A 12617-nucleotide genomic window follows, 5' to 3' on the forward strand; every position below is an offset into this window, starting at 1 on the left:
GCTGAACTCCACTGTCCCCCATGGTTCCTGCAGAGGAAGTTGCTCCCCAGCCTGAATTAAAGGCAGGTGACTGAGGCCGTTTAACCCCAGTGTGAGTTATAGCCCTGTGACTTCTTTCCTGAGGTAACTATGGGAACCAGATTGATGGCATGGCCAAACCTACCTTGCGGAGGAAGAAAGATGGAGGGGATGGGGACGAAGAAGAGTCTGAGCTGCTCCAGAACTCAAGTGAGGAAGATGGTGATGAGGATGGAGAGCTGGTCTCCATTTCCTCATCTCAACCCATGAAACCCCTGGTCACAGACAGGTAAGAGTGCCCACCTGGCCACCAGAGGGCTGCATTGCTGAACATGGCAAGGGGAAAGTGAGGGAAGGGACATTGCAGTGTTGTAATGAGGTAGGAGAGGTCTGTCTCCTGCCAGCAGCTGGGAAACAGACAGGCAGTGTGCTCCCTTGCCTTGCAGGAGAGGGAATTAGCATCTGGTTTCTGAACGGTCTGTAGGCTGATGGGAGCAGCAGACCTAAAAGCTCGTGGGGAGAGATGTGACTTAGTTCCTTGTCCGAAGGTGTTGGCCTGTGTGCCAGGTATCTGAGCTCCCCCGAGAGTCAGCAGAGATGGAGTCAGTGCAGTCCCAGGAACCTGGAGAGTCATTCAGCCAACCAGTCCTAGGAGCAGCAGCAGCCGCCACTAGCTCTCTGTGCCCTGTGAAGGGAGCTTAGCTAAGTGCTTGTAGAGACCCCATCTTGGGTATTACAGCTAAGAAGAGCTGAACACCCACCGCCATTGCCTACAGTGCTGAGCACTCTTGTCGATTGCCTGTTGTCTCATAAAGGTTGAGTTGACCTCTCAGCCTACCCTACAGAGGGCCTCTCTCATCTACGCAGCCAGTTATGTGCCCAGCGCTCCTAGCTATCCACACCTTTAACGCTCTACCTCTGTGGCAAGTTAGGGGAAAGTTAACCAGTGGATTCAAAAATCATTGGTTGGCATTAAAAAAAGCAGATGGACTGCTGCACATGCAAGTTTCAGACATTCAGAAAACCAGCCTAAAAGACAGGTCCCTGCCTAGGACCCTTTGATGCCACAGCAAATGTGTGAATGCACAAACGCACTTCTGCCCATCAGGGAGGAAAGAGGGAGGGAGATGCCTGGGCTTTGCGTCTTTGATTTCTCTAGCTGCCTGACATAACGAAAACATCATGGAGACCATTTAGAGATTGGCAAAGTCTACCTTGAAATAAGGCATAGATTTCAGTAATTAAGGTAATTTGTGCTGGGGCAAGGTGCATTTGGAATCGCTTGGGATCTGAAAAGCTAGCCGAGGTCACAAACACAGAGAGGGGAGGATACAGAAACTGCTGGAGGAAGTTCATGAGAATGGGTTAGCAGGAGTTTGGGGTAAAAGTCTTAAAATCCTTTCAGTGTCTAGATTTGTAGCTTCTCTCTCTCTTTTGGTCAGTCTGTCTATTCCCATTCCCTCTAACTATTGGCATGCCTCGTTCTCGTGTGTCAGTGTCAGAGAATCAGGATATGGGGAAAGTAGATCCTATTCCTGGGACTGCCAAAACTGGTGAGTTTCACTGGGCAGATGAGTTCTGTTCTCTCTGCTTCAGTTTCTCCATCTGTAGAATTGAGGCAATTCTTTGCAATGTGCAGGTAGAAATTACCCTAAAAGACAGATGATCCAGACAGCTACAAATGTGAGTCTACTCGATGCTTTCTACCCCAAGCACCTGGAGCTTCAGAAGGCTTTTCAGAAAGCCCAGAAGCAAATGGGATCAGGACCTGGGTCTTGGTATGTCTAAGCTGCACGTCATCCCTGGCCAAGATTTGAATAGAAAGGACTTGTACTCAGGAAGGCTAATCGGATTTAACCTGATGAGATGTATTGAAAGTGGATTATTGTAACTATTATACCAGCAGATAGATGTTGCTAATCAAAATTAACTGACTGACTTAATTCAACTGGGAAATGAAAGAGACTAACCTGAATCAAGGCTGTTTGCATTCTAGATAGAACTGTCTGCCTGGGGTTGCTGCACTTGTTAAGCAGCCCATTGGGAAGGTGAATGCAGAAGGGAGATGGAAAGCACAGATGTTTTACAGAGCGTATTCCCCTGGGCTTTGCTTTTCCTACTGCCTTATCAGAGCACAGGGAGTTTCCCCATCAACTGTGGGACTCTGCTGACATCTTCTGGCTAAAAATAACCCAGATAGCTTCACAAGATGAAGTGAAGCTGTTTTGTAACCTAAGGGTGATTCCAGTTGCAGCAGGATCTGCAGTGGCTTTATCCAGGGTGAATCCTGGCTCACAGCGGATGCTCAGGCTGCCTTGGGCAAACCAGAAGCATGAACCTGTTCTGCAGGGCATGCCTGTGATCCTGGCTCTTCCCCCCCCTTTTCTGTGCCATGACTATTGTCTCTCCATGCCACGTCCATCCCACAGACGAATGGAAATCTGGCAGCTCTGCAAACAGCAGAGACCTCTGCCTGTTGTGAAGGCCAGGGGGGTCTATAAGAAATGCTCGCTGGCTTTCAGAATAGGGTGTTAGTGCTTTGGTTTCACTTGTGCTCGCTCATGGTGTCTGCCTGCATGCGCTGTCACACTGGAGCACCTGGCCAATGCATGCAGCCCCAACCCTCCCTGGGCAGAGGCAGGGGTTAACCCAGGCAGGGCATGCCTGGGGGCAGTTTGGGTGGGCCTTGGCTGGGAGGGGAAAGTTCCCCCCAGGCATGGCTGGCCTAGCTGTGGACTTGGGTGGGGACCCGTCTGGTGCTAGGAATCACAGAATGGTTGTGGTTGGAAGGGACCTCTGGGGATCATCTAGTCCAACCCCCACCTCCGCTCAACCAGGGTCACCTACAACATTTTGCTCAGGACTGTGTCCAGATGCTTTTGAATATCTCCAAGGAAGGAGAGTCTGCAGTCTGTCTGGGCCACCTGGTCCCGTGCTCTGTCACCCTCACAGTCAGCAAGTTTTTCTTCCTATTCATATGGAAGTTCCTGTGCTTCAGTTTGTGCCTGTTGCCTCTCGTCCTGTTGCTGGGCACCACACAGAAGAGTCTGGCCTCCTCCTCTCGACGCCCTCCCTTCAGATACTTGTCCACATTGATGAGATTCCCCCTCAATTTTTTCTTCTGCAGGCTGAAGAGTCCCAGCTCCCTCAGCCTTTCCTCCTAGGGGAGATGCTCCAGCCCCTTCATCATCTTAGTGGCCCTTTGCTGGACTCACTCCAGGAGCTCCATGTCTCTCTTGTATTGGGGAGCCCAGACGTGGACACAGTACTCCAGATGTGGAAGGGTGCTAGGAGAGATGGAGTCTCTGTCCTTGAATGTGCAATTCATATATGCTACTCCCAGCGCCTTTCCTCTTGGCCTGACTTCATGTATATCCATTTCCCCATCCCAGCGCTCTGACATGCTGAGAGAGGTGGGGGGCAATGGCCATTCCTGTCTGGGAGTGGTCCTACCACAGAACATCCTTCTGCTTCCTGTTGCAGGAACTGCTTCCACGTGCCATACTTTGAGAAGAAGGCCTGCAGGTACATCAAGAGCTGGTGGCCAGACCAGCGCCGGAGACTGTATAATGCCACCATCATGGACAAGATTGCAGACAAGGTGGTCAGTATGTGCTGGGGATGGAGCTGGCTCAGGGGATGGGGTAGGCCATTCCTGGCACATCCAGGCTCCCTGCATGTCTCTGCAGCTTGTTACAAAGCAGGGCCAGACCGTTGCAGAGAGCCTTTATCAAACTCATGCCAGGAAAGAGGAAGCTCCGCAATACTAAACACTCCACAGAATGAATGGCCAAACCCTGGGGGTTGAATGAATTTTGGTGTGGGTCAGACCCAGAGTGTCCCCCAGAAGGCTGAAGGAAGGTGGGAGACTTTACCTGCCTGGACTCCTGGAGTGAGCCCCTTTTGTGGCAGAGCCTCCTTTGTAGCCTGAACTGATTGCTGAGGAGCCTTTGTGATGCCTGCAGGTGGAGAGAGGTGAAATTCACATCAACTGAAGCCAACCTCCCCCAGCCAAACATGTGCCAGAGCTGAGCTCTGTGGCAGGAAAGCCTGGAGAAGAAGCAGGTGTGTGCTATTGGCAGTGCCAGGGCTGCTCTTCATGGAGTGGCTGTGGTGCTAAACCTCAGCCTGCTGTGGGGCTCTGCTCCACTGCCCCCTTCACTGCTTCCCCCCCATTGCCATTCCAGGAGGAAGGCCTCAGTGATGTGCAGGAAACGATCAAGAGTGAGAAGCCACAGCTGGAGCGCTGGCTCCGAGGGGTCCTGGAGGAGCTGAGCAGTGGGTGCTTGTGAGTAAAAGACTAGCAAAAGCTGCCCACCACAGACCTGTGCTCTCAGCCGGGATATGGGCAAGATCATGGGACTGAGAGCATGAGCTCCCCTTGCGTTATGCTCCGAGATGACAGGCAATCATTTTCTTGGCTTAGCACACCACCATATTGATTGTCTTCTGCCTTGGAGCATGGGCAAGGTGGTACTCGCCTCTGAATTCCAAAGACCCCCAGCCAGTGATGAAAGCCACACAGACTCAGTCTTGTGGCCTCCACAGGCTAGTGCCTGAGTGGTACCTTCTCCTCATGCACGTCATTGAGTGCTGGGTGTAAATAGGCCACTTGGCTGCGATTGCAGCGCACACTGAAAGAACAAGGGCGCTTCCGTGTAGGCAAGTGCCCTACTGCTAGCAGAGATCCAGCCTGGCAAGGCTGCTTGCAGAGAGCCAGCAGGCTCTCGCAGGATTCATGCTGACGAGCTTTTCCATCAGGTGCTTTGTGACCTTAGCTGACAAGGACCAGCACCACTCTTCCTGCATGAGGCTGGATCGAGAAAGACTCGAGTCCTGCATGAGGGAGCTGGTAAGTGTGATTCAGTTGGGGAGGAAGATTCGGGAATGGGGCTGGTCCCCATCAATGCGGTAGGGAACCTTGGTCCTTAGGGGTCTTGACTTCCAGTCTCTGCGGATTGGTGGTTTGAGGTTTATTGCTAAAGAGGGGGACCCAAGAGCACTTCCTGTCTTGCACAGGTCCCACATGACCCTTGGGTCCACACCACTGCGTCCCCTCCATCACGCTCTGCTTTTTATTGGGAAGAAATCCCGGAGTGCAGAAAAGGAGTCGCTTTATTGTCAAAGAGTTCAGGAGAGGGGAAAGCAGGAACGTAGGGGACTCTGCCGAGTATAGATGCTGCAGGGCTAACCCTAGCCTGGGTATTTGGAGCTGGTAGGCCAACTTATTGGAAAGGAGCTGTGCAAAGACCAAGTGGTTTATCCAGCTGACACAATGAAGCTTCATTAGCCAGCTGCATACAACAGAGTGATGAATGTGACCTGTGGAAGCCTCTATGTCCCCTCTTCTGAACTGCCAGATGCTGATTTGTAGTGGAGTCAGGGAAAGGGGAGAGGCTATGCTTAAGACAAGGCTTGAAGCCACTGCAAAATGCCATAAGCACAACTGACACCTCTCTGTCCCATGGCAGGCCCTGCTGGGGCAGAAACCTCTGTGCTGTGGACCCTTCCTATATCCTGCTGAGGTTAACAAAGGGGCGCCAGAAGTACCATTATCTGGATGCACGTGGCAGGACTAAGGCATTTGTGTCCTCACCACGCCTTCCTAAACGCGGGGAGACCTGTCTGCTGCTTTTGCCTTCTCTGTGCTCCATTGTGCTCTCATTCACAATGTGTCCTGGGCTCCCTTTTAATCACAGGAAAACATGGGTCAGCAAGCCACGACTCTGTGCTCGCAGGTGAAGAACACCACCATGAAAGACAAGGTGAAGCTGGTGCAAAACTTCCTCCAGAAACTCTGGTTGTTAGCTGATGAGGTGAGTTGCCCTCCACATGGAGAGTGCCTGTTAGCTGGGTCAGCTTATGGGCAAATCCTGCGTGCAGGAGAGTTCCCTAGTGACACAGGTCTTCTGCAAGGAGCCAGTCCAAGAAGAAAAGACCTTTGTTGGGCTCTGCTCCTTTTCTAAAGGACCTGTATGTTCCTCCTGTGTCAAGACAGGTGCTTAGACTTCTATTAGGTGGTCTGAAGAGAGGTGCTCAGCCAAGGCAGCATGACCACTTCCCTCCACTGACTACACCAGTTATATCTCATGTGCTAATTAACCAGTCTGTGGTGGGAACTGAGCCCTGGCTGTCCATCCTGGTGCACCGTGAGCCCAAGCCAAAATGCCCAGCCCTAACCCGTCCGCAGGTGAGGCCAGGCTTAGCCCTGGACAGGGCATCCCTGGAGCTGGTTGGAGGGACCCCTTGAGGTGGGGGCGTTTCCCAGCCTGGCCCAGGGCCTGAGGCAGGGCCCTGGCCTGAAATAGGTCACCAGTATACTTTTCACCATCTGGCAACTTTGCATAGTCAGTCTATAAACTGCCCCATGCCTCCCAGGTTTGCCTATACGCTCCTGGATTGGGAAGGATGAGCATTAATATAAGTTGAAGAGCCCTTCCCAGACAGTAACAGAACTGGGTCCTCTTGCAGTTGAGCTAGAGGATGGTTTTGCCTGCCTTGAGCCGTGACAAGGCCGTGCAATTCCCCAGGGGAGCAGCCCCCAGAAGGTGGCAAATGTCCACCCAATATTCAAGTGAGCAGCCTGCAGCCATCTCTGATTTTTGCTAATTAGAGAAAAATGTTAAGTAGGTAGCTCTTTGGAGAGCTTTCAGATGAAGCCATCTAATTGTTATCACTGCGGTGTACTCTTGCTTCACTCCACCTCATGGGTGACAGTTAATAGCCGAATATGTTAGAGCTGCTCACAAAATTTCCAAAAAGATGCTATTTCTGCAAAATCTTTTGTTCCTTCCTGCAGAAAATTGCAGTTCCTCTGAAATTCGTGCAGTTTCTACCTGGGTCTGTGTGGCTGCAGCCATTTGGGGTTATTGGTCCACGTGGAAGTTGTAGTTTTGGCACTTGCTGTTCTCATTTGCCAATATGGGCGAGGCTCCTAGGCTTGGTGAAATAGCCCATTATAAAGTAACTCTTTTCTCTGCTTTGGCTTGCCACAGCAGAAAATAAAGCAGGCTCTAAGGCATGATAGGAGATGTCCAGAGAGGGAGCTGCTTCCATTGTAGGGAATGGAAGTGCAGGGCACCTGCCCTACAGTCCTCGTGGGCACTGAACTAAGAGAAAGGGAAAATCTTCAGCCTTCCAATCTGGAGTTAATATCTCTTTTTTTTTTTAATTTTATCAGAACAAATGTAAATCCCAGTTTCTTTCCTGCTAGGCTTCACCTTGCCGGTGTGTCAGGGGTCAGAAAGGGCTAAGATGCTGACAGGGCTCTTTGTTGGTGTTCACAGCCCCAGCACACCATTGCTGACCTCTTCATCTGGATGATGAGCAACAACAAACGCATTGCTTACAGGCGTCTCCCTTGCAAGGATATTCTCTGCTGCATTGTGGATGAGGAGATGGGAAAGGACTGGGCCAAAGTGAAGACCGTCTTCCTCAAGGTGCCTGCCCGTCTTCCTTGGGGGAGCTGAAACCACAAGGAGGGAGGTGAAGCAGAGACAGAATGGGGGGGATGGGGGTGGAGATGAGAGCTGGGTACCAGATGGGTCTGGTAGGTGATAGAGGTCTGGAAGGAGAGAGATGTCCTATTGAGTTTGCTGGGAGGGGAGCTAGTGGCTTGAGAAGAGGAAGCCAGTGTGCTGGGAAGAACATGATGCATGAGAAAGAGTAGCGGACATGATCCAGAATGATAAGGGGTGGGTCCCTGGGTTTAAGGAGCAGCGGTACAAGGTGAGGCCGCAGAAGGTGGTGGGCACTGCAAGAGGTGGTCTGTCCAATCTCTAAGGCCTCTCCTATGTCCCTGTAAACTCTCTTGTCCCTTGTGCCCAGCTACCTGGGAAGAGGGGCTTTGGACCTGCAGGCTGGACAGTTCAGGCCAAGATGGAGATTTACTTGTGGCTGGGCCTCAACAAGCAGCGCAACGACTTCCTGAGCGGCGTGCCCTGTGGCTTTGAGGAGAAGATGACAGCCAGAGGCCCAAACCTGCCATCCTTTCCACGCATCAGCCTCCTTTACACGAGTAAGAGGGCAGGCTATGGAAAAGGCAGGCGGGAGCCTGGTTCAACACCACTTGGGCCAAGGACCTGCAGGAACTGAGGGGGAAATATGGGAAATACTTCCACATGTGCCAGTCTGAGGTCTCCCACTGTTCCCATGGGGAGCTGGGGTGGGGGACTTCTGCACCCTTCTCCTTACCCCATTCCCAGCTGTCATTCTGCACATCGTGAGCAGGACCCTGAAGAAGTCCATATCCATTCAGGATCCATGCTTTAAGCCGACTTCCTTCATCCGTGTTGGCCCTGAGCAAAAGTGTGCCTCTGAGACCTTGCTCTCCATGGCTAAGCTCCAGGGATGCATCCCAAGCTGTCTCACTTCCCCCTCTCTCTGTCACAGAGAAGCAGGTGTTTGAGCTGCGAGCCCACATGTACCAGGCCAGGAGTTTGTTTGCTGCTGAGAGTAGTGGCCTTTTGGCTCCCTTTGCCCGAGTCGTCTTCCTCACGCAGAGCCAATGCACCGAGGTGAACACTATTTCCTGACCTGGAGGAGTGGGCAATCCCTGGGGTTGAATGTGATAGGACAAGTATCATCTGTCCATCCTGCTGCCCTGCCATGGGGCTGGGTCTCCTGACTCCTGCAGAATCATGGATCAGGTTGACCGTGGGGTCCTGGGGTGCGAAAGCAGCCATAGCACTGGGGCCTGACTAGCTATCTCGAGCAACCTTGCACCCAAAGGAAGCCTGTTGGAAGTCTCTTCCCCAGCTGCAGGCAAGTCCAACAGCCCTTTCACTGCATGTCCCTGGGCACAAGCACACAGCCACCCCGTTTCTGTGTGACTGAGCTTTCAGCTGCCTGGTGAAGAGAAACTGGACCCTACAGGAAGCAGGAGGTGTTTCTGTGCCATCTCTTCCTGTGCTGAAGGCTGCCGAGCTTTAGCAAACCTTGTGGAAGCTGGGAATAATTTGTGCCTGCCTGCTGTTTTTTCCTGGGAGAGTCCATGGGAGATGCGCTATGGCTCACTTGCCTGCAGAGCAAGCGCCAGCCTACCGGTGCTGCCAGCACTGAAGTTGCAGCCTGTGGCCTGGCTCAGACAGGCCAGGCCTGGGGTCATTCACGGAAATGGGGTCATCCCTGTGGCTACCCCTTTGCAGGGTACTGTTTTGTCCTGATTTGACAGAAGGAAGCAGATGCTCAGGCAGAGAAAATTAGACCATCAGAGCAAGGGGTGAACTCTGGGAGCTGCAAGTATCTTGGGTCAAGATCTGCCAAGCGAGTTAGACCTGTAATTCCCCTTCCTTTGGATCAGGCTTCAGATCCTAATGTGGCTCTTTCCTGTCTCTTGCCCCATAAGCCATCAACCCTCTAATGGGTTTAGCCCCAGGTGCCTTCACAGTATGATCCAGTAAATATCTGTGATCCAAAGCACTGCTTGGCAATAGCATTAATACCCAATAGACTGCAGACTGCCACAGTGTCCACATCTGCATCAGGGCTGCCTCAATTCTCTGAATAAGCAGTGGGGAGAAAAGGACCTTTACAAGACAAAATACATCTCATCTATTTTAGCCATACACCTTAGGAAGAGACAAGCGGTGCCATAAAGAGATTTCTTTTCTCTCCCCTCCCTAGTCAGGGATCCTGGGGTGCCTACCATGAAGTAAGGGAGCCTTTATGTTGTGGACATGTAATGTGGCCCAAGATAAATCCCCTCATATTTTCAAAGTAACCTCCCCGCTGCTCGCAGCGCTGCAAAAGTCCTGGTGCAGGAAAACGGAGATCAATATCCTCTCTGCTCCCGTTGTTCAGAGCCTTAGGCCCTGGCTGCTACTCCTAGCTGTAGTGGTAAATGCTGTTTCTGTTCCTCCAGGTTCTCAATGAAAGCCTTTGCCCAAGCTGGGACCAGCTGCTGGTCTTTGACAATGTGGAGCTATATGGAGAAGCTCACGAAATGCGGGACGACCCTCCCATAGTTGTCATTGAGATCTATGAGCAGGACACAGTGGTAAGATGAATCTCAGCAGAGGAAAGCATTTCTGATTCAGGTACTGAGATCACTCCTGGCAAGGCAGCTGGTGCAGCAGATGTGAGAAGAAATGTTTTTCCTGACCTGTGGAAGATGTTTCCTCCCTGTTTCCCAGGGCACAGAAGAAACTAGGAGCCTCTGCTGCTAATTGATCTCTTGCACTCCTTGGTGTCTTATGTTTGGAGCCAGAAGCAAGAGTTCAGGTGAGGCTGGAGGCAAGGATATATTACTGTAGTCTCTCCCTGTAGAGCAGTGCTCAGTCCTGGCCTCATTGCTGCCCCAACCCTGGGCCACCTCCTTCACCTTCCTTAAAGAAGTTGGTGCATTAGGAAAGGCCTTGTGGATGGAAAGGCACCAGTGGAAGGTGGCACTGAGCTTTGGTCACGTACGTGCAGCAGACTGATCCTGTTCTGCCCACACTGGGGAGTGCTGTGGGGCTAACTGTGGAGACCTTTGGTTGGTCTCTCAAGGCAGACAAGAAGCCCGATGCTAAAAACGCGAGTGCTGTCTTTGCCTGGCCAGGGCAAAGCTGACTTGATGGGCCGCACCTTTGCCAAACCTGTGGTGAAGATGTCAGATGAACAGTACTGCCCTCCACGGTTCCCTCCGCAGCTGGAGTGCTACCAGATATACCGGGGCAACTCCACAGCAGGCGACCTGCTGGCTGCCTTTGAGCTACTGCAGGTAGCAGCTGGACAGAGCCATCCCAGACCGAGGGAGGGAAGAGAGCGGGAGGGGGTGTGGGGGAGAACCGCGTTTAATCCATGCTTCTGTTTCTGAGGTGCTGCAAAGAGTGGTTAGTTCATGCATCCTAGAAAAGCTAGCAGGGTGTAGTATAGCTACTCGCAGCTCAGTGTGAGGGCAGCTCCTGCAGAGTTATGCTGGTGTGCAATGAATGCCAGCTTCTTTCTGGCAGGGAACCCTACTAAAGCGTTGCAGCAGCACAAAGTCTCTGCAACATCCCTGGGCTATGGAAGCTGTCATTGGGAGTCTTGGTTCTCTCAAGAGATGTCAATGGGAAGGTCCCAGGTAAAAGGGGTGTGAGTTCTCATAGAGGAAGATGGTGTATGCTAAGCATCTTTGACAAGGAGCTCAGGGTGGGGGCTAATCTCTCTCTGTAGGTATCCCTCTCTTTCCATTGACTAGACAGAGCAGGAGATGCCTGGAGTGGTTGAAGGTGGTGGAGTAGAGACCTGCTGGCTTTGCTCAGGCTTTGAGCTGGCCAAAGCCTGTCCGTATCAGCCTGTCAGCTGCACTAGTGGGTGGGCTTGGAAGTTTGCTTTGCTGCTGAATGTGCCCTGTGTGGAAGCATAGCACCACCTCTTCTGCTCCTATGAACACCTTTTCCCAAAGTGCCTGTACTGTACAGTCAGTGGATTGCTGAATCGTCTAAGACTCTACAGACCCAGTGCAGGAGAGCAGGGTGTGCCGGTTCCCCCAGTTCAAAAAAGCAGACCTTAATCCGTGATGCGTCTCTTCCAGATTGGAGCTGGGGGCAAGTCAGACCTGCCTCGTGTCGATGGACCCACAGGCATTGACAGGGGTCCCATCCTGCCAGTGCCACTGGGGATTCGTCTGGTGCTGAGTAAATACAGAGTGGAGGCAAATGCGTTGACAGCAGAGGGGTTCGTCTTGGGGCGCCAGACTTGAATGCTGCGCAGCCAGATGGCTACACAGCAGAAGGTACTGTGTTGTCATGGCCTCGACCAGATCCCGTTATGAGGGCTCCATCTGTTAGGCGAGGGTGATGTAAGGCAGAAGACTCTGTCAGTGGGTGTTTGAAGGCCAGGAGGGATCTTAGAGGTTCTGATGACAAGTTAAGCACCTACAGCCAGATGTTTGGATTGCAAGGACCTGCCTGTACTAGCTGCACAGGGAGTTAAGCTGCAGCAGCCCTAAAAAAAAAAAAAAAAAAAAAAAAAGCAGGATGACTGGATTACTACTTGCTTGCTTTCTTAACTGTGGGCACCATAGCAAGCCTAGGAGCTGCAGTAGAGGGCACTTGGTCTGAAATTCAGAGGAATGCACATTAGGGGTGTACACCTACACCTGAAGTAGTCACGCTGACTCTCCCTTAGTATTGGTGGGAGGGGAAAAACCCAAGATTGGTAGCCTGAAGCTCATTTGACCTATCTTGGACATCAAGGACAGGATGCCTGCTGCTTCTCTCTAGTGAGATATGGTGACACATCCATCAGGGCTCCTCACCCTAGGCTGACCTGGTAGACAATGGTGATGTGGGCAATAGAGACAGTGAGGTTTGGTGCATGACTCACCCGGCTGTTGTAGGTGTCTCTGCTAGGAGGAGATGCTGCTGATCGGATCCCCAGGGGCTCTAAAGAGATCCTACGTCCACGTTTTGCAGACTTTTTCATCTGGTCAAAGAAATACTATTCCTCTGGTGCGCAGTGTGAATATGGCCATGGGGGGACAGGAGGTGGAAAAAGCTCGTTTCAGGGGGACTTTTAATCATGGTGTTTGTCTAATTATCCCAAGAAAGGAAAGGGGAGGAGGCAGTCATTTCCCTGTTTCTGACAAAATGCTGCCAGTGCTGAATGAAGAGCCACTGCAGATGGGCTAA

At 51.9% G+C, this 12617-nt stretch overlaps 1 protein-coding gene across 1 annotated transcript in view; it reads left to right on the forward strand.

The window, feature by feature from the left end:
- The window catches only part of LOC104142785 (otoferlin-like), a 186984-nt gene that overhangs the window by 152365 nt on the left and 22002 nt on the right, over positions 1-12617 (forward strand). The window contains 11 exon segments of the mRNA XM_068936385.1: positions 124-307; positions 3502-3622; positions 4206-4306; positions 4780-4870; positions 5718-5834; positions 7305-7457; positions 7846-8035; positions 8410-8534; positions 9881-10015; positions 10559-10720; positions 11519-11638. Of these exon segments, the coding sequence (XP_068792486.1) occupies positions 124-307; positions 3502-3622; positions 4206-4306; positions 4780-4870; positions 5718-5834; positions 7305-7457; positions 7846-8035; positions 8410-8534; positions 9881-10015; positions 10559-10720; positions 11519-11638 (1499 nt within the window).

The sequence above is a fragment of the Struthio camelus genome, chromosome 3 (assembly GCF_040807025.1).
Source record: "Struthio camelus isolate bStrCam1 chromosome 3, bStrCam1.hap1, whole genome shotgun sequence".
NCBI lineage: Eukaryota > Metazoa > Chordata > Aves > Struthioniformes > Struthionidae > Struthio > Struthio camelus.